The 24,955-nt window shown below is 36.5% G+C and overlaps 1 protein-coding gene across 1 annotated transcript in view; it reads right to left on the minus strand.

The window, feature by feature from the left end:
- The window catches only part of LOC118793246 (catenin alpha-2), a 305,116-nt gene that overhangs the window by 42,282 nt on the left and 237,879 nt on the right, over positions 1-24,955 (minus strand). Inside the window, exons 8-9 of the mRNA XM_036551323.1 lie at positions 21,860-21,940; positions 13,393-13,545 (exon numbers count right to left, since the gene is read on the minus strand). Of these exons, the coding sequence (XP_036407216.1) occupies positions 13,393-13,545; positions 21,860-21,940 (234 nt within the window). The remainder of the gene's footprint in view (positions 1-13,392; positions 13,546-21,859; positions 21,941-24,955) is intronic.

Genomic DNA, 24,955 nt, shown 5'->3' on the forward strand with positions numbered 1-24,955 from the left:
ATTTGTGTATCTGTGCCTAAATATAATTTCCTACATATGAGTAAGATGATCAAGGAATGTGATGTACTAGATACTAAGCATACGTCTTTAGATCAAAATGAATGCCTAAGTGATTAAATTTTTTGTTTCTTAAAAAGATATATAAATCATGAAGTTGATGCCTATTTCCATAAAAATTTAATTGTAAAAAAATAATTTCGGGGTATTTCATTTATACTGTTTTGATGTCTTTACTATTATTCTAAAATGTGGAAAATTTGAAAAATAAAGAAAGAAAAGTATGTCCAAACTTTTGACTGGCACTGTATGATTTATTTACAGGCAAGCAATAATGTAAGGACACAGGTCTATCTGGAGCATGACTGTCAGTGTCTTAAAAGAAGTCCTTGACCAAGAGCTTTAGTATGAATCCATCCAACAAGTGGAATATTCTATGGCCCACAGCATTTGCCAGAAAAAGACAGATTATTATACATACATTACAGTAAAATAGCGACTGGAATCCATTTTTTAATCAAGGGCAGGGAGTTCTTTATTTAAAATATTTCTCATATTTAAAAGTTGTTGTACTGCACATTATAGTGAATAGTTTCTATTTTTGTCCATTTTTGTCAGTAAATGACAGTGGATGCAGAGGGTGCAGTGGTGTAATTTTGCTACATCTTACTAGCACCTCACAGAAGCAATTTCAGAGCCATCACTGTTGTAAGATCTCACTGATTACGAAACAAAGGTGCTGTGAGCTCCTCAGGTCCAAGAGTGCCTTTCATAGAGTAAATCTAAACAGGCAAAGAATGCTCCCATTGGATCATACAAAAAAAAAAGAAAAAGAAATGCAAGATTATTGCAGCACTATACACCACCATATCCTGCACTTACCAAAACATTTTATAATTTATGGCTGGGTACAACAAATGAATGAATTCACCTGGGTGTACCTAGTGTTATGAGTGAATATTTGGCATCATTATGGATTTTAGTACTAGTCAAAATATTTACACTAAGATTAATTAAAGTTAATAAGTTCCAGTGTGAATGCATGCACATTTCTAAAGGGAAATATAATAATGCTAATAGGAAATGTACTGCAACACTGCAACAATTAAGAGTCTAAAGGAAACGACTCATTTAAAAACACACTGAATGAGGATTAGCTCAGACACTTGACCAGCTGAATGAAAGCAATAGATTTTCAAATTCTGCAGCCATTTGATATACAGTACATGTGAATATGTTTTTCTCTGGTGACTGATGAATGGTTTATATTTGCAGAACCAATACTTAGGACATTTATTTTTTCTTTAAAACTTGCAGTTTGCACCTGTAGGAACTTTGACAAATACTGTTATTTTTGCATCAGTGACAACATGTAGAGCAAGCTGCAAGTCTCTCCATCTGTCTGTTAAATGCCTTGAGACTTTCTGGCCTAAACTTCTTCATGCTGCTTGTGTCTCAAGGTATTTGCTAAAATAATAAAATTACAACATCCCACCCCTAGACAGAAGCTTCTAAATTTAAAATTTAAATTTTAAAAAAGGGTTGTGATAAAATGCTGTCATTGTGCCTGCCTGTTGCCTGTGGAAGCAACAGCTTCTCTTGATGTTCACATAAGGAACCAAAATCCAAACAAAACCTGCATTCAAAATATCTCTACTCAAGACATCATAATGTAGCTAAATGAACGTAATATTTATTTATTAGGTGACTGACAGGCCTTAAAGTTTTTTCATTTTCGAGAAATCGGCAGAAATACCAACTGCATTCATCATACTGACATTACACCTGCGGCCACAGACCTCATCAATACAGCTGCCTGGACATTCGGATTGCTGTAACCTGCAAACAAACATCTCAGATTTCCAATCACCTTGAAATCTGGCACCTTACATTGCTCTAAAGCTGGAAACTTGTTTGGATTACACATGTATTCAAGGGGGTCAAATAAACAAAAATAATAGAAAGAAAATCCTTTACTTGCATACTTCTGTCTGATGGCCCATGACAGTAGCAAAGAATTAACTGTACTTTTTGAAATCAAGGTCAGTATTCAGCTTAATCAAAATAAATCAATTAAGAACCTTTGTACAGAACAATTTTCATAGTTTACATTTTTACAAGTTTTATTAATTACACAGCTCCATGTTTAAGAAATAAATTTATATTACAGTACTTGAACCCCTTCAGGTTTGAAGTCCTTTTCCCTCATTGGTATTCAATGAGCAGGAGTCTACCTTAACTTCAACTGTCACTCCTTATCAACAAGTGTAATGTTTGTGACTCAAAACTTTTGTGGGTCATTGATTAGCTTACTGCAAGTATTTTCACCTGCCACCTTGTTTTGCTTGTCACCAGCAACAATGCTGCTGAGTTATCCAGGAAGTGCATGTGTATGATGTTGATCTTTCTGAAGAAGCATTTTGTTGCAGGTCAACAGAAATGAAAAATGATGGATAGCAGTGATATTGAGATGCAGATGCCCCTGGCAAAAATAAATAAATACATAAATAAGGTGACAAGACTGGATTACTGAAGTAGTGTGGGAGATCTTTACAGGTGTGTGTGTGTATGTATATATATATATATATATATATATATATATATATATATATATATATATATATAAACAAAAAAAAAAAAACATTTGAACCCTCATAAAATGCTGGCATGCTGGCTTGGTGAAGCTGTTCACATTTAGGTACTTATATAGCAAGCTAAGTTGTTAAAATATAGACTGTAGTATCAAACTAATTGCCCACTGAAGTGTCAAAAAATGGGCACACTCTGGGGTTTTTTAATTCTGTTTGTTAGGTTACATGCAAACAAATATGGTTGCTTACTTTAATTGAAAATTATAACTTCATCTGCATATCTTGTGTTCATTGGATTTTGATATGGTACATTATCATTTGTATTCTTACAAACCACATTCATATCTTAAAAATTCACCATAAGGGCAAAACAGTCACACAGAACTTGTGAACTTATTTCCCGCTAGAACTGATACAGATGATGCCAGAGTTCAGATGGCTAAAATACATTTCGCTTCCGTTTTGTAACAACTGCGGACAACAACCCCATCCGAACAATGCAACCCTGCAAAGAAAAGCAAATTGAGTGATTAGGACACTGTTAAAGGCACCGGTGAGGACAGAGATAGCACCGGGCTGCCATTACCACACCACTTACGGGAGAGAACACTGTCAGCAATTATGGCCAACGCTCCCCATCAATCCCTCATTACCGCAGCTCTATCACACAACCCCAAAGCGCTGGGAGAGGCCTGCATCTGCTGATGAGGGAAGGCCTTCTGTGGCAAACAAACAGAAGGTGCACAAACAGAGCGGCAAAACAAATGAGAAATGAAGGGCAGGGGATACGCTGGTCTCCGAGGAGGTCCTTCCAACACACGACAGTCTAATCTATTTGTGCCGAAAGGTTAAATGCAGAGGAATATTAGGAGAGAGGTTTCCTTTAGACACGTCAGTTGTCATCTTCCCTGTTGAGCTCTCCGAGTTTGACTTTCTTCTAAACTTTTTGTTCATTTTGTCTATAGTTACTGTGTGCGTGTCATTCTAATTACTTTACTGGCAGGTCGCGAGAGAACTCCAAGCAACAGACACTGTTGAATGATGTTCTGTTTTCCCTTGTAATTGTTATGTACAATATGAGAAATGTATGTTGGAAGAAAAATGCACTTAAAATCACTTAACTACTCTGGAGTAAACTCTTCAGGCTTGGTTATTTTCTGGTTGAAAAGGTTATGAACTCATCAGAAATTAATCCAGTCAATGACTCTGACCTTTAACGGAACCATTTTCTTTGAAAATGATGGTGTTTTTGGAAAAGGCCCCAGACTGCTCTGTCTCCTAATTACCCTTATATGGCCTCACTCACTCTTATTTTAGGGAGGAAAAGTGTGCATTTCAAATGTCATGTCATTTCAATTGCAGGCATAGCAAGGCAATATCTCCAACATCCAGCAGCGGATGGCAGAAGACTTGCAGAGGACAATAACACTGTGATAAAATAGAACAGTGTGGGTGATTGGCTTCGAACAGCAATGCAGTCTGGAATCAGGATTACTTTCCAAGGAAACGCCATTCTGCTGACCTCTCTCTGCTCCTCCAGATTTATACCTTTATTTTGCTGTTTCCACCTGCATTCTATCAAGGGAGACAAGGATGCCAACCTAATTAATAGTGTATGGGGCGGATGCAGGGGTTGGCAAGGGGCAAGAGTGGATGTACACAAACTGCCAAATCATAGCGCGTGGGCTGAGCTTTCAGGGAGAGGAGTGACAACTCTCAAGGATCATTAATCTAATTACAATCCGATGACTAAAACGAGCCCTGCAGTCCTCTCTCACTTTTGTTATTCAGTGTTCCGTCTTAGAGAATGAGCGCTGATGAAAAAGATTTCACTGAGTCAGTCTCCATGGCAACCAGATGCCTTTTTTTCCCTCTGCATTGCTAAGATTAGGTAAATAAAGGATGTATGAATTCTTAAATATGACCTCATTTGTGATGTAAAATTCCTGCCAATGTTACCAGTGTGAACTTAGGGCACTTTCACGGATGTAATTGATGATTTTGTTTTCATCTCTGTCTGATTTGTGTGATTTCTTATGATTATTACTGTTAATAATTCTATTTGTATGGGTGGAAGTCAGGATGTGTGAAAAATGAATGAACAGAGCTCACAGTATTTTTCACTTAAAGCCATGTTACTGTGTCTCCTTGTAGGGAGCAGGTATGATGTAACTGCAGATAACTGAAAGTAACAACAATAATATGGATAGTGCGCTGCCAATATTTCACATATCAAAAATTAGCTTTTATATGGGCTTTCCATCAATTGATGTTGCATTTATTTATTTCTGTTACATACACCTAATCATATTCATATATTATATTATATTCATATGGATCCATCTGATAATTCTTCTTTTTTTTTTGCAAAAAACAGAGAAGTTTAAGAGTATCTGCAGGTGTCATGCTGGTTCAGTAAAAACATGACTAATCTCTTTTTATTGTCATTGGACATAAATCTGGCAGACACTGTGGCAATTACATCTGATGTATGTTCTGACAGCATAAAAATCATGTTGATTCCCCAGTTTACTAATTTATGTAAGTATGACATTTTAGTGTGATTTTCTTAAAAAAGGGACATGGCATGTATAATGAAGCGGAGGCAATTACTGGTATGTGTTAATCATTGAAATTTGATTAAAAAAGGGTAGGTTAAATTATGATAAACCTACTAGTGACCTGTGACTGATTGCCCCTCCTCTTTAATGACATACAGTATGGTACTGAGCAATTTAGCGTTTTGCTTTTTTTAGCATATGACAACCATTGCATAATAATATTAAAACCCTGAGCAAAGCCACAGAAGAGGAAATGCTGCATGCAATGTAGCATGGATAACAGAGCTCATCTCTGCACAGACCATCCACTCTGTTATATGACTTTTGACCCCAGACAGAAGTCTTTCTATCTCACCCTCTCTATAGCTCTCCTTTTCTTTCATTGAGAGCACTGATTAGGACAAATCTGTTAATGTGTTATGCCCTCTTCTGGGATTTCTCCATAGCAACCCTACATCTTTTTTTCAAGGTCTGAAATGCCTGATGAGGACGGTGAAACATGCACACTTTAACATATATGAATTGGTCTTTCTGTTCTTCCAGAATGTCTGGATTGCTTGTGTATACTGCATTTTCCTGGATAATGATACCATAGTGTGTTCAGCCTCAAGCTGAAACTACAAAAATGGTATTTACTGTTTGCTCAGATAATTTATGATCGAGTCTGCCAACCACCGTAATTCAATGCCACCTAGCAACCACTTGGCATAGCCCGTTAGCCCCCGAATATCCACGATGCTACATTTTCTCTTTTCACAGCGGGGAAACAGACCTCATGCCTATTAAACCTGTGTAAATCAGTGCAAGCGGTGAGAACTGAGAGGCATAGTCTGAACACCCTATCATCCTACCTGCTCTCTTTACAAGAAGGTTTCTGAGCAGCTTGGGCTATTTATAATAGACAAGGTCCATTTTTAGGAGCAAACTTTAAAAATGCGTATTTCATATTTGTTTAAATATCTGCCCTCTCAATGCACAAGTTCTTCTTCCTCTTCTTCTTCTTCTTCTATCACTTTGTCTAAGGGGGCAGTCATTAAGTGAATGCCTAAAACCATGTCCTTGAAGCAGAGCTTACTTTAGTAGTCTCTGGAGGAGCAAAGGCTGCTCCGCATTTTTATGCAATTACATTATATTATGTTACATTTGCTTAGCAGACACTCTTATCCAGAGTGACTTACAATTTTTACATTTTATCCATTTATACAGCTGGATATTTACTGATGCAATCTGGTAGTGCCTTGTCCAAGAGTATAACAGTAGTGGCCCTCCTGGGAATCAAACTGTAAACCTTTGATACCTTACCACTCTACCGCACTGCGATATAGATATAGATATATAGATATATATATTGTATATAACCTAATGGAAATTAGCCCTGTGTATTTCATGTGATGTGCACCTGGAGGCTACATGTTTAATGATATGCACACATTTGTGATTTGCACACCACATAAAAGGTCAATATCTGAAGTATTCCAAAAAAGCATCCAAGAAGGTCCCTCAACAAATACTTACACAGTATCTACCTGGCAATACATCACAGACTTTCACAGAGACACCCAGCCCTGTTGACAACCATTCATGGAAACAACATTCAGCTAAAAACATTCAGCTATCTATATTCTTCTTACAAGGCAAGAAGAATATAAATAGATTTCAAAAGATTTTGCTGCTGCCTGGGCAGCAAGTTTGGCTAACCTATCAAGTTCCATGTTAGTATATGGTCTTCTAATTACAAGAGGGATGGGGTGCTAAGACATGAGGCTCTTCAGCAGATACAGGATCACTGCAGCATAGATAATCCTCCTGTGAGAGGGTGAGCTGAGAGGAACCTCTGTGCAACTGTGCATTCGGTTTTCCCTCAAGAGGGTGGCAATTTTCAATCTCTTTGACCTGGTTACAGTTTGCAAAATGCAGCCAAAACAGTTTTCACTGAGCAGGCAATGTTTAATCTCTGACCCCATCAGCTCAAACTTTTCTGCTTCTGCCCATGCACACCCATTGTGCTTATTCAAAAACTGCCTTCAGCGTTCAAATGAGAGAGGCCTATGGAAGATTATAAGCATTCAAAAATGGCACAGCAAGGTAACACCTGTCAAAAAAATTGAACTTCTATACTGTACGTATGCATGCACAAATTTACAATGCTTCTCCGAGGGAAAAAAAAAAACATACTAATAGTAATTGAGGAGATGTTTAAAATAGATTTGATTGCAGGCAAGAGCTGACAGAAAAAAACGCAATCAAATAAACATGCATTTGAATGAAAGCCCTGTGCATCGGAGGTGAGAATTCCTAACTGCCTGCAGAGCGAGTGTGGCCCTGTGCTCTAAGAGCCCAGTAAAGCCTGGACACACCGGTGTTTAATGTCACTCGCAGCTCTGATGGTGTTTATTGGTTTTGGCAGACCCTTCATTTCCATTTGCTAATGGAGAGGATTGTGTGCTAGGCGTTGTGATAGATACTGTCCAACAAATGCAGTGAACAGGAACACGCTCGTTTGATGAACAAGTATGGAAATACATACTGAGACATTACGTATTTACCTTACATCTGTTTACATGTTAGATTACATATTTACATATCATGTTTTTTTCACAGGATGACACGGTTCCACAAAAAAACAAAAAAAAAAGCATGCCAGAACCAGCTGTAGCCAAGACAGCCTTCTCATTCTCAGTTTCTCAATTATAGGGTCTGGTTACTTAGTGGTTGTCCTTGACATGATAATTACTATTTATTGACTTTTCGACTGCGTTGATTCAGTAACTGTTTGTGTCCTTAGTAATCAGGCCATTAGCTCCGTGAAAAAAGCTTAATGAAGAGTATTTAATTAATGAAATTAGGCTAAAGAACCTCTTTTTTGTTTGAAAATAGTGTCGAAATGGGACACTATTGCAGAAAACATGAGGATGTTTTTCTTCCTTTTCACAACCTCAAAAGACCTCAGACAAGACTTTCCGGATTTTAATTCCAACCTCCAAGAAACCAAAATGTATCACACAATAATCAATCCTAAAGCAGCTGTAGACTATACATTATCCCAAATTACAATGACAGGGTAAGTACTTCAATACATCATTAAGAATAGAATAATTTTAAGAGATTTTAAATTGATTATCTTTAACTACCATTTACATATTTAAACAAAAGAGAAAACAAAAAAAGAAAAAAATGGAAATGGTGGCTGAAAATAATGAGATTATCCTGCATAAACCGACCTCCAATTAGGTGTCTTTTGAAATTAAAAAGTGATCGACCCGATATTGCATACAGTTCTAATTACAAGTTGACCTTGATTAATTGTGTGTTTCTGGTAAAATAAAAAGGAAGGGTCTAATATGCATATGTATTTGATTTTAAGAATTGATGTTTTTTTTCCTTAACCAATTTTCACTTTTTGACATCAAGAGTAAATTTCCCTTATAAAAAGCAGCATTACCAAGCTTCTAACTAACTAGCTCTTCATTTCTGAGAAAATGGAATTTAAATCATACCGATAAAGGTCAACAACTCACCTTAGCAGCCCTGTTAATTTGCTCCTACATCTGCAAAAATGTCACTTTAATTCTGTGATTTTTTTTTATGAATTGTTTTTTTCATCAACTGAAATTTTACCAAAAACGTTTTAATCTTTTGCAATAATCTGTAACTAAGCAACTTGACACAAAACACATAATCTACACCTGAAAAAAAAAATAATAAAAAGGAAGGAAAAAATATTTTGTTACTCAGATTATTATAATTCAGCAGACATGTAATTATAATACAAAAGCATATACACAATATTCTTACTTTTTGTTTTTTTTTTTTGAAAACTCTATACGTTCCACGGATTTCTTGCTCTGTGCATGTTTGTGTATCAACGGTAGATGAGAACATCACAGGAATAGGTTTACATTCATAATTTTAAGGTTTTCAGCATTTTTTCAAAAAGCACTATAATGAAAGGAAATATTTCCTCTTCTTTTGGAAGAGCTAAAGCAAAATTGAATAAACTGTCAGAAGTCAGAAAGAAAACTGCACAAGAGGAAAAGAGGTTATATCTCAAGAATCAATGTCACACATCTTATAAAATATAAAAAGTAAAACAAAACCTATTTAGTACTTTCATAAAATGTGTAATCCTTTGACCCAGTGGTTCAATCCGTCTAATCTCAATACTCAAAGCATAAATTTCAAAAGATCTCTAAGATTTCAAAAAGTTGTGTAACTAACTTTTTTTTTCTGTAAGCAGTCTACAGTGTACTCATGGATGTGCAAATTGAAACAACAATTGAAACAAATTACCAATATGTTTCTGCTGTATAAAAAGTCCATATATTCAGTAGAATGCACTTCACTATATGAGTTTCTAAAGCAACAAGAGATATCTACCAAACTTTGAAAGAGGTCCAATAGATGATACCCGAACTTCAGGTGCATCATTACAGGAACAGCAAAAAACCAACGCCACTGGGCAACAACAGAAAACCTGGTGATATGAACACAAAACCTGGTTTTATGAGTAATTTTACACCACCTTCATCTGTCAAACAGCTTGTTGAAATATGCTCTACACTCATGATAAGAACAATGGGATCCTTAATGTGGGCAGGTCACCGCTCCTCCTGAACAAAACCTTTCCTCCTAGATCAATATGCTAGTTTTGTCAATTCTGCTTGATCCAGAGAAAAGAAACTGGTCCTATTGGTGCAGTTGGTCCTATTGGTACAGTCCATTATTGCCTCTTCTAGCAGCATTCTGTTTTTCTTTGGAGGTCTCTGTGGTAGTACCGAGGCCTGGTCAAGTCTAGCTTCACTTATTTAGAGACAGAAGGCCATATATTACAAGTTATATTTTTGCCATTGAGCTTCAAACTGCAGTGTATTCTACACATTCTTACCTACCTGTAAAGCCAAAATGGCTCTAACTGATAAATGATAGTGTTAGGAGCTCTCAAAATAGACTCAAAGAGTAGTAAAAGACACTTTCACCAAAGTGCTTATCCTCTCCACACCTCTGCTGTAGGTGGATATACCATTTGACCTGTAATGCACTCTACACAAATCCCCATCTTTGAACCAGCATAACTTCTTCAGCCTAAAAGCTTACTTCAGGTGCTTCATAAATACATTCAGCAATTCTATGAAACTCAGATTATTCCATATATGGTGAGCCCGGTATCATGATGCTCTTGTGTGCATGTTAGACTGAATGTGCATTGGAGCCACCAGTTCTACAAACCACACTGTAAATTGCAGGGAGCAGATGTCAACTTTATCTCATAGTGCATTTGGCAAAGGTTGTCTTGGCAAATGCCACAACAGACAACCCTTAACTCAGCACTCACTACTGCAAGCTCATACAGTTTGATCAGGCTTAAATGGCTTACTGTAATCATATTTGGATGTAAGCAATTATGGGGAATTAGGATTGAAAGTCTAGCTGATACTGTGGCAGAAATTAATCAGATGTCATGAGCAATTCCAATCAAATATTAAATTATTTCTCCATCCCCACTGTGCATGTTTTAGTTATTTATGTACAGTTATGCACAGTATCACTTACATAATGTACTTACAGCATTACTTACACAATATAAACATACAAAATACTGTAGAATAAAAAGCAGGTGCATGCATTTGACTGGTCACTGCATCATTTTACAACTTATGTTGTAAAATGATGCAATAGTAAAAGACATTCAACTAAAACTACAACATTTTCATCAACACGATAAAAATAAATAAAACAATATACAAACACGAAACTGATTACTGCATAAGATGTTCCTGTTGTGAAAGTGACAAGTTGTTGGTTGAACTGATGCTGTGTAATTCCTCCATAATACTAATTGATAAAATGCCTATACAACCAAAACAAAACTGCTGGTCTTAGCTTCCCCCTCTCACAAATTATTACTGAGACCCGCAATGCTATTGATCCACCTGTACTATATCACATTTTAATCACCATAAACCACAGGCTAATACATACCTGCCAACGGTGATTGCTCTTACTGTGGGGATTTTTGACACTCTGGAAGATGTATCTAAACATCTGATCACCATCTACTCAGATTGAGCCAATAGGTTGTGTGCACCTAGTGGCCCAGGGGACATGACAGTTCTCCCCGATTCTATATTACAAGTATAAACCTTGATGATGAAGAACCAGACAAATTACCCCTCTATTTATTAGAAATCTAAAAATAGGCCTTATGTCTACAAGCCTTATGAGGCCTCCATGAGCCATGATGGATCTCTGTCCCCAGCATTCAAAGCCGTCCTGCCCCTTGAGGTTTCCTCAGAGTTCAATAATTCTGGTAGAACAGGATTCTGCAGTCTAAAGGGCTGGGTCATCACAAATATAGATGTTTCAACAGCAACAGCAACAGCAATCTATTGTCCAGTGTCCAGAACACCACTTAATGCACTCAACCACTGATAATATATATTAGCATGGTCAGCCACATGTAATGACTCTGAAGGCCAGTTCAATATTGTTTAATAGAATGTATAGTATTTATTTAAAATATGTTTCTTTGGGTCAAACAATGTCAAAGATAAGCACCAACAAACAAGGATGAATTTTTGCATGTGTGTGTGTGTGTGTGTGTGTGTGTGTGTGTGTGTGTAGGACCCTGTAGTTTCCAACGCAAGCACACTGGTCAACTGTTCAAAGGTGGAGCCAGCAGTATTTCAACACAGAAAACATGGCTGTGTTAAACACAGACCATGAGTACAACCAGCAAAGCAAGCACTTTGTGGGTGATGTGCCCCATTATTACTTCTGAAAAGTCAGTAAGACAACCTTTTCTGGCAAGAGACATACCTGAATTACCACGAGAAAGGTAATTAAATTTCCTTTCAAACCTATGCTTGTCTGTTATGTTAAAACTCACTGTTCAATGCTGAATTTGTAGGCATTAATGGGGGAAATGTTGTGTGTTTATGAACAATGACATATAGGGAGGAGAAAAAAACTGGGGAGTGACGCATGTTGATATCTCTTCTGTTACTGCTTGCTAGCATGGAGGTGGTGTGGCTTCTTCTTTCATGATTTCACTCAGTCTCAGTTACAATATTGCTGCATACAAGATGCCTGCCTCCAGTGTGTTTTGGCCTTGATGCCATGGTCAAGCAGTCCAGGGAAAGAATGTGTTGCCATGGTTTCCTGCCCAAGACCTTTCTAAACCCACCCACATTCAGCGGGAGACATCTCTTAAAAGAGGATGAGGTTAAGAAGTGTGATCCTATAGTATTGTCTGATATTGTAAAACAATATAATTTTAAGTGCTATTTATTGTGAATTGTTTTGATTTTCTAACCTATTTAATCAACATACTTTAAGCAATCATACAATATTTTATTGCTCAAACACTCCTACTTAAGCAGGATCTGGCCAGTAATGAGCAACTGAGCAGAGTAAAGGAGAAGGCTAATACATATAGTGTGTCTAGTGTATTAATCATTAAGCTCTTATAAAAGATTCTATACATTCATAGCCAGAATTGATATTTGAATCAGCTTAAATTGTTCATGTATGCAGAATTAAAGAGGAAGATTTCAAGCAATTTCAAGAAGTACAGTACAGAATGTTAACCAGCTTTAACCATTCAGAATGAGGGAAAACCAGACATAACACTTTGGAAATAAAGAAGAATGAACCTCAAAGAGCCATTACTGACAAAACACAGACAGGCATTGATCTTTTATAATTAAACAAAATGAAACCGGGCAATTATTGCATTCTTTTTTTCTTCTGTGGGAGATGATTGTTTGAATCTGGAAGGATGTATAAGCACATCCGTTGTGTTCGGAGACCTCACACAACTGGGGTCAAATCTGTTTGAAAGAGTCATTTCAATTGCCTTTTCAAAGCACAAAGATATGAAGTTTACATTTCATATAGTAGAGAAAACAAGACCGCCTGGTGAGAATAAAGAATGAGGCTACTGTGGAAAAAATGATTTTCAGAGGGGTTTTTGTGTCTGCTTTATGTATTTGTTTCTGTGATGCCACATTCCATCCACAACAATGATCAATTTTTGCAGGATTACCATGCTACTGCATGCTAATGCTATTTGATGATTAATAATATGTAACGTTGACTCCTACATTGCTTCTAATAGTTGTGTGGCAGTTGCTGCATGGATTTTTTAAAGCCACCTTGAAATTACCCCAAAGCTTAAAAACAACCTGAGGCCCGGCATTGTGGATAATACTAATTAATGGGGTTGACTTAAAAAGGTGTCTCACCTCCACCAGCTTGTTGGCATGCTCACGAAAGACCTGAGCATACTCCTTCACCTCTTTCTCGTTGCCACTCTTGGCTGCCTCTATGAGAACCAGAAGGGGCACGTTTGTCTCAAGGAAGGAGTCTGAAATGTGGTCCATTACTGCTTTCCGTAACTGTGGGGGAAAGAAAGAAAATGACAGACATGCATTAACTTACACCATCCTAGAAGTCATAAAGGACTTATGGTAGGCTCTACTCATGGCATTTATAAGACCTCAGGAGTGATATGTTTATCATCCTCTGTATTTGAAACAACCTCCAAGAAACCAGCTGATTTATAAACAAGCTGATTTTATCATTTAAAATTTTAGTCAGGGTTTGGCTTTTGCATCTCTCCAATTCTAGTCTATACCAACACTGTTACTATACAACCCATGAGACACCAGGCAATGCTACAGGAATAGTGGCCCGCAGTCTCTTGACCAATGATCCACATAAGGACACGTGAATTTGGCCTTACAAAGCACAGCAGAGACCCAAGATGCTGACGGAGTCTCTCCAAGGACAGTTACTACTTCCTACCTTGGGAAATCCCTGTGCTGGCAATGGAAGATATTACACAAAGTAGAAAGTGCAAGTCAAAAGTCCACACAGGAAGAGCCATGCTGACATCAAGTCATGAAAGATAGATGTTTAAATATAAGGTAGGCAGTTCAATAGCTCACCCTCTGATATTTGCACCCTGTAGATACCACAGAGTGTGCTTTTTGCTAAAACCATAAGTGAGGCATCATAAGCAGAGAATGCATCACATGGGTTATGTAGCTCAGGTTCTGCTGCTGTGTCTTATGAACTTTTCACATCCTTTGTGGAAAGCTTTTTTTGCCCCACAGCAGGGAATAATACTCTGTAAAAAAATAAGATATTTACTTAAAGCTTACATTTTAAACATATTCATTACAACAGGGAGCCATGTGATATTCAAAGACCAGATTACAACTGTACCTGTTTAGGACATATGTTTTAGTTAAGTGGCTTTTTAAAGATTGAGCATTCATTCCAAGATTCCTCCAGCAAATTGCTTATCATTCCATGCAGAGCTTGGCCCTTACCAGAATCTTGTGACACCATGAGATCTTGTTGACATTTCCATACAGACATTGGAGCCTGGTATTGAAATGACATGTTTCTTATTAAAATGTAAGGAGTGATACAGGATAAGTGGCCAGGTATAGAGAGGAAAAGGTGACGGAACAAGACAGAAATTATGCAGCTCATATTTAGAAAATAAAATAGCAGAGTGCACCCTGAAGATAAAGTCTCTGTGTTTGATATGTGGTTTTAAATGCATCCAAATCATCCATGTAAACTGTAAGATAACCGAAAAAAAAGAGTAGGAATAAACAGAATGCATGGAGAAATTAAATCCTTTACAAAGACTCTGAGGGGCAGTGACAAGTAAATATTGTACTCACATACATCCAAAACCTTTCGTTATACACAGTGCAGATGATTTCTTGCCCAGTGACAATGGAGGATCACAAACATGGATATGTGGACAAGTATATCTGAGGATAGGGCACTGTGACTGATGACACAGAGTGTCAGCTTATCAGAAGCTCTTCATATCAGGGACTGCTCCTAAATGGCATGGCCCTTGTCCATATAATTATATCACAGCTGGTTAAGTAGAAGAAGCTATAAAGCACAAAGTAATTATGAACCAGAGGAAAAATTCCCCAAGTGCCACACCCTGGTGACAGGCAAGGCTTGAACATGGAGTACAGTGTAGTAAGTCCAAAAAGTAATCCAAAATAGGAAGAACATTATCTGCAAAGTTGTCATGGCAACTAAATTAAAACAAATAAAAATACATCTTATGTCTGCAGTGTTTCATATATTATGTATCCCTTTTCATTTTTAGACAACTGGCTAATATTACTCTTTCAGTACATTCTGTATCAAATAATGTATTGATATTTCTGTTCATACTGTCTAACATATTATGGCTGCAGTCAGCTCTGAGCTAAGTATGCATTTTCTAGCATAACCTTTTTCACATCCACTCAGTCAGCTAGTATTTAAATAGAAGAGAGAGCAAATAACGGCACTGCAGTTCACACAGAGGCATCACAAGCAATCTTTTGACCTTGTTCTCCCTTCGGCTATTTTCACATGTAGATTCAAGCACAGATCCTTTGTTTAGCGGTGGAGGGGCAACAGATGTGACACCTGCACATTGTGACATAGCTAACCCCTGCTCACAACACAGTAACGGAGCCAACACAGTCTTTCACACAGTCAAACTGTATGAAGTTTTAGAGTAACTCTAGAGCTAAGGTAAGCGTAATCACAAAGAGATACTATTAAGAATGTTTTTGGGAAGAATAGGATAGGAATGGGAATAGGAAGATAGGAATGGATATGTAAGATATGCCAGACCCTATGGATGAGGATGTCTGTTTAGCAATTCATTAATTGAATATTACCCCTAAGAACAAAACTCAAACAGCACACTGCCCTTACAAGACAATACTATTATGACAAAATTTCTCAGATGTTTTAAGAAAAAGCATGGCATTTATTTTTAGACATTGCTTTCATGTCCTAAAGTACTCCTGACTCTCTCATAAGGGGATATGTGCAAAAGCATTGATACTTCAAAAGAGGAAAGGAAAATCATATCACTTAGGGAACATGTATGACTTTCTCAGAAATTATCCATGCAATTCAGCATTTCAAACTGTGACACGATTAACTGAAGCACAAGTGTCGGGCTTAGAATAATTAGCTAGGACCAGACTTACACCCTTACCAATTATTCAACCTGGAACCTTTTATGTTTCAAGTCCAGCTCTTTACCACTTACCTACGCTACTACTCCAATTAATTGCACATTGTGTTTTATTACAACCACACATAATATCTACATGTATACACATACCATACACACACTGGGCAGCAGTGTAACATAGTGGTAAGGAGCAGGGCCCATAACCAAAAGGCTACCGGTTTGATTCCCTGCTGTGACACTGCTGTTGTACACTTGTGAAAGGTACAAGCAGGTACTAGAATTACCAGGTACTAGAACTGCCTCAGTAAATATCCAGCTGTATAAATGGGTAACATGTTGAAAATTGTAACCTATGTAAGTCACTCTGGATAAGAGCATATGCTAAATGCCTATAATGTACACACATCCCCACATAAAGTTTATTTACTCACCTACATGTAGTTGTACCTGTAATTTTGCACACACCTGACGCTGTAGCAGTCACATAACAGTTAATTAAAGCAAAAAGCATAGACTTTAACGGCAAACAGACACCTTATGTAAGTCAACTTTTTTCTGTTGAAACAAGAAAACCTAACCTTAAATATACATATACCCCATGTTTAAGATCATGAGGACAGATTTTTACATGACTACAGATGTAACAATAGGTGTCATGGCAAAGTGTAAAAAAAGTCAAATGTGTTGCATTATTAATGTTGCTAGGATAGCACCAATTAATGTGTAATTATAAATATATGTGTAATATATATATATATATATATAATCTTTTTATTCTTGCATATAAAAGCTTGAAAACACTTTGCAGTACACGGGGTTCTTAAACTCAGTTCGCAGTCAAAAGGAGCCATGAGGAAGGAGTTGACAGAACCATTTGTTAAATGGGATGACAAGGATATGGACACATGGCACTTTTCCAATAGCTTAAATGGATGAGTGGCAAAGGAATGCTGATTGCATGAAGCATGGCATTTCAGGATATCAGCAAAGGATCCTCAGCAATTTTATTCCCAATTAAAGCATTTCATTCACCATTTTATGGCAGGTGTATATATATAATATATATAATTAATATATTATTTATATATATATATATATATATATATATATATACACACACACACACACATCATTGTCCAGGTGTGCCTATGGTAAGTGCTATGCAGGAGGGCTGGAGCAGACAAAATCAAATCAAAAGACAGCATCAAATGCTGAACAAGAGGATTGAATGAGGGTAACATAAAAATTAATAAAATGGTGTTAAAATGCATCAAAAATTCTACAGCCCCAAAAATAAGAGCACAAAATAAATAAAGTAAAAAAAAAACAAGTACAAAAGCCTTAGGCTTGGATGAAAGGCAACCTTTAAAATGTTTAGAAAGCAGCGTAAGCTTGATGTTACAGATCTACAGATGTCCCTGTGGCTACCAGGCTTGTTAATGTATCTACATACAAGACCACTGCAGGAAATGCAACCTGCTCACCTTTGCTAGCTTTTCAGAAGGACTTATCTGAAACACAGAAGGAATTGGGAATGATGACCATGATCAGATTAATAACATTCAATTAATTATTTAGTTATGCAATAGGAACTGATTTCAAAAGTACATGTGTGGTATTTACAAGTCCTTTTAGCTGTTTTATGTTCCTTGATGCACCACATTGTACATACCTCAGTGAAAGATAATTTCAAAGATCAATCAAAGATCATTTTCCTTCAAATATAAACCATTTTATTTCTTGACTTTGAGAAGTCATACACATGGAAGAGAGTACCAAGGCTTACTGTTAGAACATATTTGTATCTTTCACAAATTTGATTACATGGCAGTTGTGCCATGTGAGAGTGATGGGACCAGAGTATCACAATACTGGATATTAATATTATAACAAGTATATAGGCTAGTGTCTAGTTACAGTCTTATACGTAACTTCAGCTACTTTCCTAACTTTAATTGCTTTTGGTTGCCACTGTAATTGACTGCCATTGTAACAGTTGTCTGAATTACTTAATAATGGAAATTACAGTGGTAGATAGTAGATTCAGCTGTTGTGAATTCCTTTACAGCCACCTTATGACTTGGAGGTCAATGATTAATTACCTGCAGTCTTCATAGTGTTCTCTGTCTTTAACCGTGATAATGTATGCCCCTATTGAATCCATACGGATAAAACCTCAGTATAATTCTAGAGGTTCCCATTGATCTTTAAATAAGCAAAGTATTCATGTACATTTGTGTCAGGTTCTGTTTTAAAGGTTATTTCAAGGAGCTAACGGGAGCATTGATATGAATATCTACATTATTTCGTGGAAAAAAAGAGATGATATTTCAATAACAACCTTGAAAACACAGGAAGAAGACAACATATAAATTTGAGAATAAAGTCAAAAGGGTGAAAGGCCAAGGATTCCCTTATTCCCAGTGTTCAGCTGCAGCACCTGCAGAGACCTCCACACATACAGTATACCAAGCACAGTGGCTATGCATCCCCCCGGGAGAGTAAAATGATGAATTTACACTGACTCACATGACGTTATTCGAAAGAGATAGAATGCTGCCCACAGCAGTCATGTTTCTGATGTATTTCAGAGAATGTAGCTACTGTCGCATGCTAGGTAACTGGCTGCATTGCTTGCCTTGAATATTCATGATTAGTCCAATCCATTGAACCTTGCAAGCAAGTTAGGTTACCAATTTGCAATCCAATTGCTATTGCTACCTACAGTGGCTAGTTTGCAGAGATAAGTAGAGATAAACCACAGACCAAGTAACTTCTGTACTCTCCCAAAGAAGATGAACAGTATATTGCCATTTGTACCTGTTATAACAATAATTAGCTTAGTTAAATCATCCAATTTTCCTGGCCCTAACTAGAACAATCAAGTGAAATTATGTTGTGTTTAATCATTTGGTGTGCATTAAAAATCACTCTCATTTGAAAATTGCTTCATATGACACACTACTGGCAAAAACACTTTGACATGATAAAACAGGAGAAATTCAAGGAAAAAAAGAAAACTTTCTAACATATAAGACTGGAAGTCCCTCTCTCTGGTACTACTCTGTTGTCCAAGCGGTTATATAAAATTGTAATTAATCATTGACATATTCATTAAATTATACTTTATCCAACAAATTATATTCTAGTCTGTCCATGTGGTAGTTTTGTTTGCTGTTGTTTCCTGCTTGAAAGCGCTGACAGCAGAGAGCACAGAGCATACATGTTGTGAGCATGGTGGGAGAGGCACCCACACATTCTCTTGAATCCCAGTTCAAAAGAGATTGGCCAGGGCTCCAATGTCTATTGATGGATAATGAGTGAAATGTCTCACTTGCTTGAAAATCTCACATTCAGGCATTCATTTATTTAAATTTCATTGATTTTATTTATATCCTTAATGCAGATCAATGTTGCAAACTAAACCAACAAATTAGTTGGAAATACTTTTACACACATTCAAACCTATTTGGAATGCAGAGTTGAAACAAAAGATGCAGTAATTTCCTTGGCCTGATTGATAAGAGGCTGATAGTATAACTACATAACGGTGTTTACATTCACTTATTTGAGAGAACATATTTTGTTTTTGGCTAACTAATTGATTTGTTCACCTGAATGCACTATCAATTTTCAACCATGATGATTAGCCCGGCCTCATTACAGCTAGCTAGCTAGCAAGCTAGGTTTGCTATTAGTACGATAAATGATACCTAAAGTAGCTAGCTACCTTGCTGCTAATGCCTGCTATTTTTTGTTATAAACACCAGGTAAACTTTTGCTCTTGTAATGATTAGCCTTGACATTAAGTTAACCACATGTCAAATAGGATAATGTGAACACACATTTTCACTCTCCCAAGATGGGATGCGTACTGTGTGTATGTGTCGAGACAAGTGTTGGTTACTCAACCTTTCAACTGCATTATTACAATTTTTTATATTCTTATATTATTCCATTAATACTTTAATTTCAACATGCATAGCAGAAAAGAAAAATAAAAAAATCCCACTGTGGCCCTAATATGCTTATTTAGCTAGTAAATGTGACAAACAAAGGCATTTTACACCCCCCCCCCCCCCAGCATTCATCAACTGTATGTCAGTAAAATTTTAATATATAAATTTTAAATATATATTTGACATTTCCCTCAGTGATTGGAATGTTCTTACAAAACAGAACTCTGGTGCTGCCATCACAGTATGCAATCTGAAAATAATGATCCATATATACTCCCCCAAAAAGCACTGGATACATTAGAAATTATGGGTAAAATGACTGGAGGAATGAGGCTGCCATTGTACATGCAAGAGGAAATCAGGTCTATCATAAACTCTAATTTTGTTTAAACCACTTTACCATGAACTCGAGCGCAATAAAGACTTGGTATAATTTAATATTAAATAAACAGACATTACATAAATTCTTTAAAAGTTAAATAGTTAAATTAAGATGCACTAGCAAATTTTTCATTTTTTAAGGTCCAAACATTGTTCTAATATTTTAACAAAACTGATACAAGTGAACTGAGAACAGAGGCTAAAGAGGGGGACAAAATAAAGAGAATATGGGGAAATGAAGTGGGTAATGCAGGACAATCAGGAAAATGTGGGGAGGACCAACACCGTGGAGAAAACATCAAAAACATATACACATACATACATATAACTAAAATAATAATATCATTTCTTTCCTTATTTAATTCCGGAATTTTCTTAAGCACTAAACACTGTATCCACACAATTTCCCAACTCTGCTGTAATATTTTACTGCCTATACCAGATTGATGAAAGGAAAATACTCAAAAGCATCTGTATAAAGGTGGAAGGCAGGCTTCTTTTTTTTTTTGAAATCATATCATCATAAATCGGTCAGTGTCCCAAATTACAATTTTCAGCATTGGTACATCCTGTATTCACTTAATAGCAACATCATTTCACGGTAGTCAATTCCAGTTAAAAAAAAAAAAAAAAAAAAAAACTCCACACCTGCAGAATGTCAACAAAACACTGGCAATCCATAAGTGTAGATATATTGTGCTCCTATTTGCAGAATAAGGAATTTAGGAAAGAATTGGGTAACATAGCTTTTTTGGAGATTACAGTAAACAGTAATCAGTACTAACAGTACTTTAATTAGGGTATTTGTTTCAGTATTGATCATTACTCATGGCAAAATAAGAGTCAGTGTAATTGGTACTGTACACAGACAGACAGATAGATGTTATGTTATGGAGAACAAATATTTTCCCCTTCCGTGTCATTACTGATGTTTATTTCTGCATGTGTAATTAATTATGTAATGTTTCCTTTCACAGCTTTTCATGACTAATCTCTAATTGGATATATTTAACATGGATGGTACAAACACAATCATCCTCTCTACAAGCAATTGTGCAAGTCAGAGATAAAACATTGCAAGCTATGCCATTGTATGAAATACAAGCACGTGAAGTCAAAGACCTGCTAACCCTCTGAAGTAGTTTGTTTTTATGCAACAGTAAAGTACTTAGTGTTTTAGACCACTTTTACCATGGAATAGTACTAATGACATAATTAACAAAGACATGCGATGTTTAAAGAGAAAATCCATTCACAAATCTTCTAGTTTAGCTAGATTTTAGAAGTTTAGTTTAGTTAGAAGTTTAGTGCAAGGGCAGCAAATGCAGTTAGGAGAAGACCATGGTAGCATACCTGCCTGCGCAGGTCCCTCGTCTTTTTGGTCATCTTGTCGATGGCTGTGTTCAGCGGATCTCCCTTCTCTTTTCTGCCTGTCTGCATAAGGACAAAAACAATTTCTGTCAACATACTTTTTTCCATACATGCACTTTTTAATTTAATTTGTTTTTAATGGGATTTAAAGTCCATCTCCATTACTCTGGTGACTCAAAGCCAGGATAAAGAAATTCAGGAAAAATACATTTAGACAAAAAAATGGGGGAAAAAAAAAAAACAACCAATAAAATCTACAGTGAACGGAGGCACACAGAGGAATCAGATAGGCCATTTCCCATAAACATGTCCAAGCAATCTTCCAGTACAATGACATGATAGAACAGGAGAAATTCAAGGAAAAAAAGAAAACTTTCTAACATATAAGACTGGAAGTCCCTCTCTCTGGTACTACTCTGTTGTCCAAGCGGTTATATAAAATTGTAATTAATCATTGACATATTCATTAAATTATACTTTATCCAACAAATTATATTCTAGTCTGTCCATGTGGTAGTTTTGTTTGCTGTTGTTTCCTGCTTGAAAGCGCTGACAGCAGAGAGCACAGAGCATACATGTTGTGAGCATGGTGGGAGAGGCACCCACACATTCTCTTGAATCCCAGTTCAAAAGAGATTGGCCAGGGCTCCAATGTCTATTGATGGATAATTAGAATCTGTTCTCCACAGAACACAGTGCGGAGTTGCGAAGCTTTGAATTCAAAAAACCTAACAGCAGAAAACAGTTTATAGTCTGATTTCTGAGCCCACATGGTGATGAAGGTGTTGTTGGCATGAGGTTACTGTGTAACAAGCAATGTTTTATTACTTAGATTATATTAAGACAATTTCTGTTAATGTCAATTTTAAATGGCATAGGAATCATAGGACATGATGTTATAATTGTCATTGTACTTTTGACAATTTATTATCTGCATTGTTATTATGTTTTTTTCAGCAGCAGATATATTAGAAATGTGTTTTATGACTTAGCTGTCCATCCAGACAGCTCTATTAGTCACATGAATCTTCCTTGAAAATCAGACATAAATTACACTCATACACTTTTGATTTCAATATAGAAATGGCATTATGCATCTGATGATTCACTACAGATGAGGAGAAGTCCATAACGTAAACTGGATCAAACAGGTTTTGTATCAGCACAACGAGTCCAACAGCGATGCAGTGGGCGTTTATTGTGAGGAATGCACACAGGAAGAAAATAAAATTTATTTTACATGCTGCTTCCTTGCCTCTGTGTAGATGATGACAAATGCAATAAATAAGTCTCCACTATAACTTTGTTTTTAAGTGCTAAAGTAATGCACTTCAAAAAAGTGTGTTGTAAAGGTGCAGCATTACACAGGAAATGTGTGAACTTTTATTGGAAACTTCTTCCTTTTTTAAATAGTTTTAAGTGTATTTGGATGTGTTTACTTTGGGACCATTTCAGACTTGTGTTTTGTATTTTGTGTAGCTGGCTAGTCTAGTGGCTCTCCAACACTTTCGTCCTTATTTGCCATTTATCTTGTTTTGCCATACGAGTTCCACCACGTCCTGCAAGCATTTAAACCTTCACTCCTTTTTCTCCAAAAGGTTCTCGATGTGACCCTACAGCTAGCTGTTAAAGGAGGGAGTACAGTCAGGTCTGAAAATGCAGAAGGTAGTTAGCTAACAAATACAAAAGGTATTCATTTTTTGTAATATATAACATCTTAATGCAGTAGTATTTTAAGGCGAGCAACTAAGTCACCGTAACATTGGCCATCATTGAAATGGTAGCTTGTTAGTTAGCTAGTTTGACTGAATTAAATACATTTTAAAGGCACCATAACAGGACCATTGTATATTTACAGCATGAAATGAAAAAAAAGACTGCTTCACAGCACACAGTGCAATGACAGAGCTGGCACAATTGTCCTAGAGTAGTCAACATCACTTAGCAAGCTAGCCAGCTACTGTATCTGGTGGTCTGAACCACTACCTGACAACAGACAACTGCCTCTCTATTATGTGATGGTCCTGTGTGGGATACTAGAAACACATACCTTCATAAAAATCCTTCACATCCAATTTTAAATTGCCTGTTTAATATAAAGAATTTAACAGTACTTTGAAATTTTATAATACATATGGCATTACATATCATCTATTGCTTTGCAGTACTATTTATCTACTGCAGTAATGAGAGGGAAAAGATAAAAAAAAAACCTTTGAAATAAGTATGCTGTGGTGGTTTTTCTTTTTAAGATAAAATATTTGATACTGACATTTTTACCTTTTACCATTTCTTGAAAAGCTATTGAAAGCGTCATAAGTTCCAGAGCTGCTTTATTTTTTTGGAAGTATCTGCTGACCTTTCATCTTTAAAGTTGCGAGTGCCTTGTTGCTGTGTTCTGCAATGAGGACTAATAACTGAGACAAAATCCCTCTGCCACCAGGCTCTAGGCTGGGAGGTGTGGAGGTGTTGCCGTGGGCAATTTTGTACTGCCCATTTTAAGTGATATAGAGGTCTGTGTTTGAATCCCAGAAACTGACAACCACATAAGTGAGGGTGCAAAAATACACTCAGCAGCCGTCAGTGAAAATCAGCCCCTTTGTTCCTATTTTTTGCATGCTAGCACAACATGTGTCATCTTAAGCTATTTATGTTAAAATATGCTTCCTCGATAGCATTCAAACATATAAGGGCCACTATGATCTGCTCCTATGATTCTAGAGGAAACCAAGATAATTTTCAGTGATCTCTGCATTGCTTCCAAAAAAGTTAAAAGCATCCGGTAACAGACATTAGTAGATTATGCCAAATTCAGCACTATTTGCAAAACATCACACTTACAGCAGTGTAATCTGCTGCCATAAACCTGTGCATTATGTGAATGTACTGTAGTGTATTTGTGGTGCAGAAAAAAACAGATTTAGAATGTTAACTTATATAAATGTTATATTATAAAGTTATACTACTCACAGACTTTCCAAATTTCCCCTCATATTCATTATTTGCAATTATCATTTCAAAAATTATTCAGAAAAAAAATTATGATAGGCTGTTACATGTTCTTTAAGAAATCTATGC

The sequence above is a fragment of the Megalops cyprinoides genome, chromosome 18, assembly GCF_013368585.1.
Source record: "Megalops cyprinoides isolate fMegCyp1 chromosome 18, fMegCyp1.pri, whole genome shotgun sequence".
NCBI classification, from domain to species: domain Eukaryota; kingdom Metazoa; phylum Chordata; class Actinopteri; order Elopiformes; family Megalopidae; genus Megalops; species Megalops cyprinoides.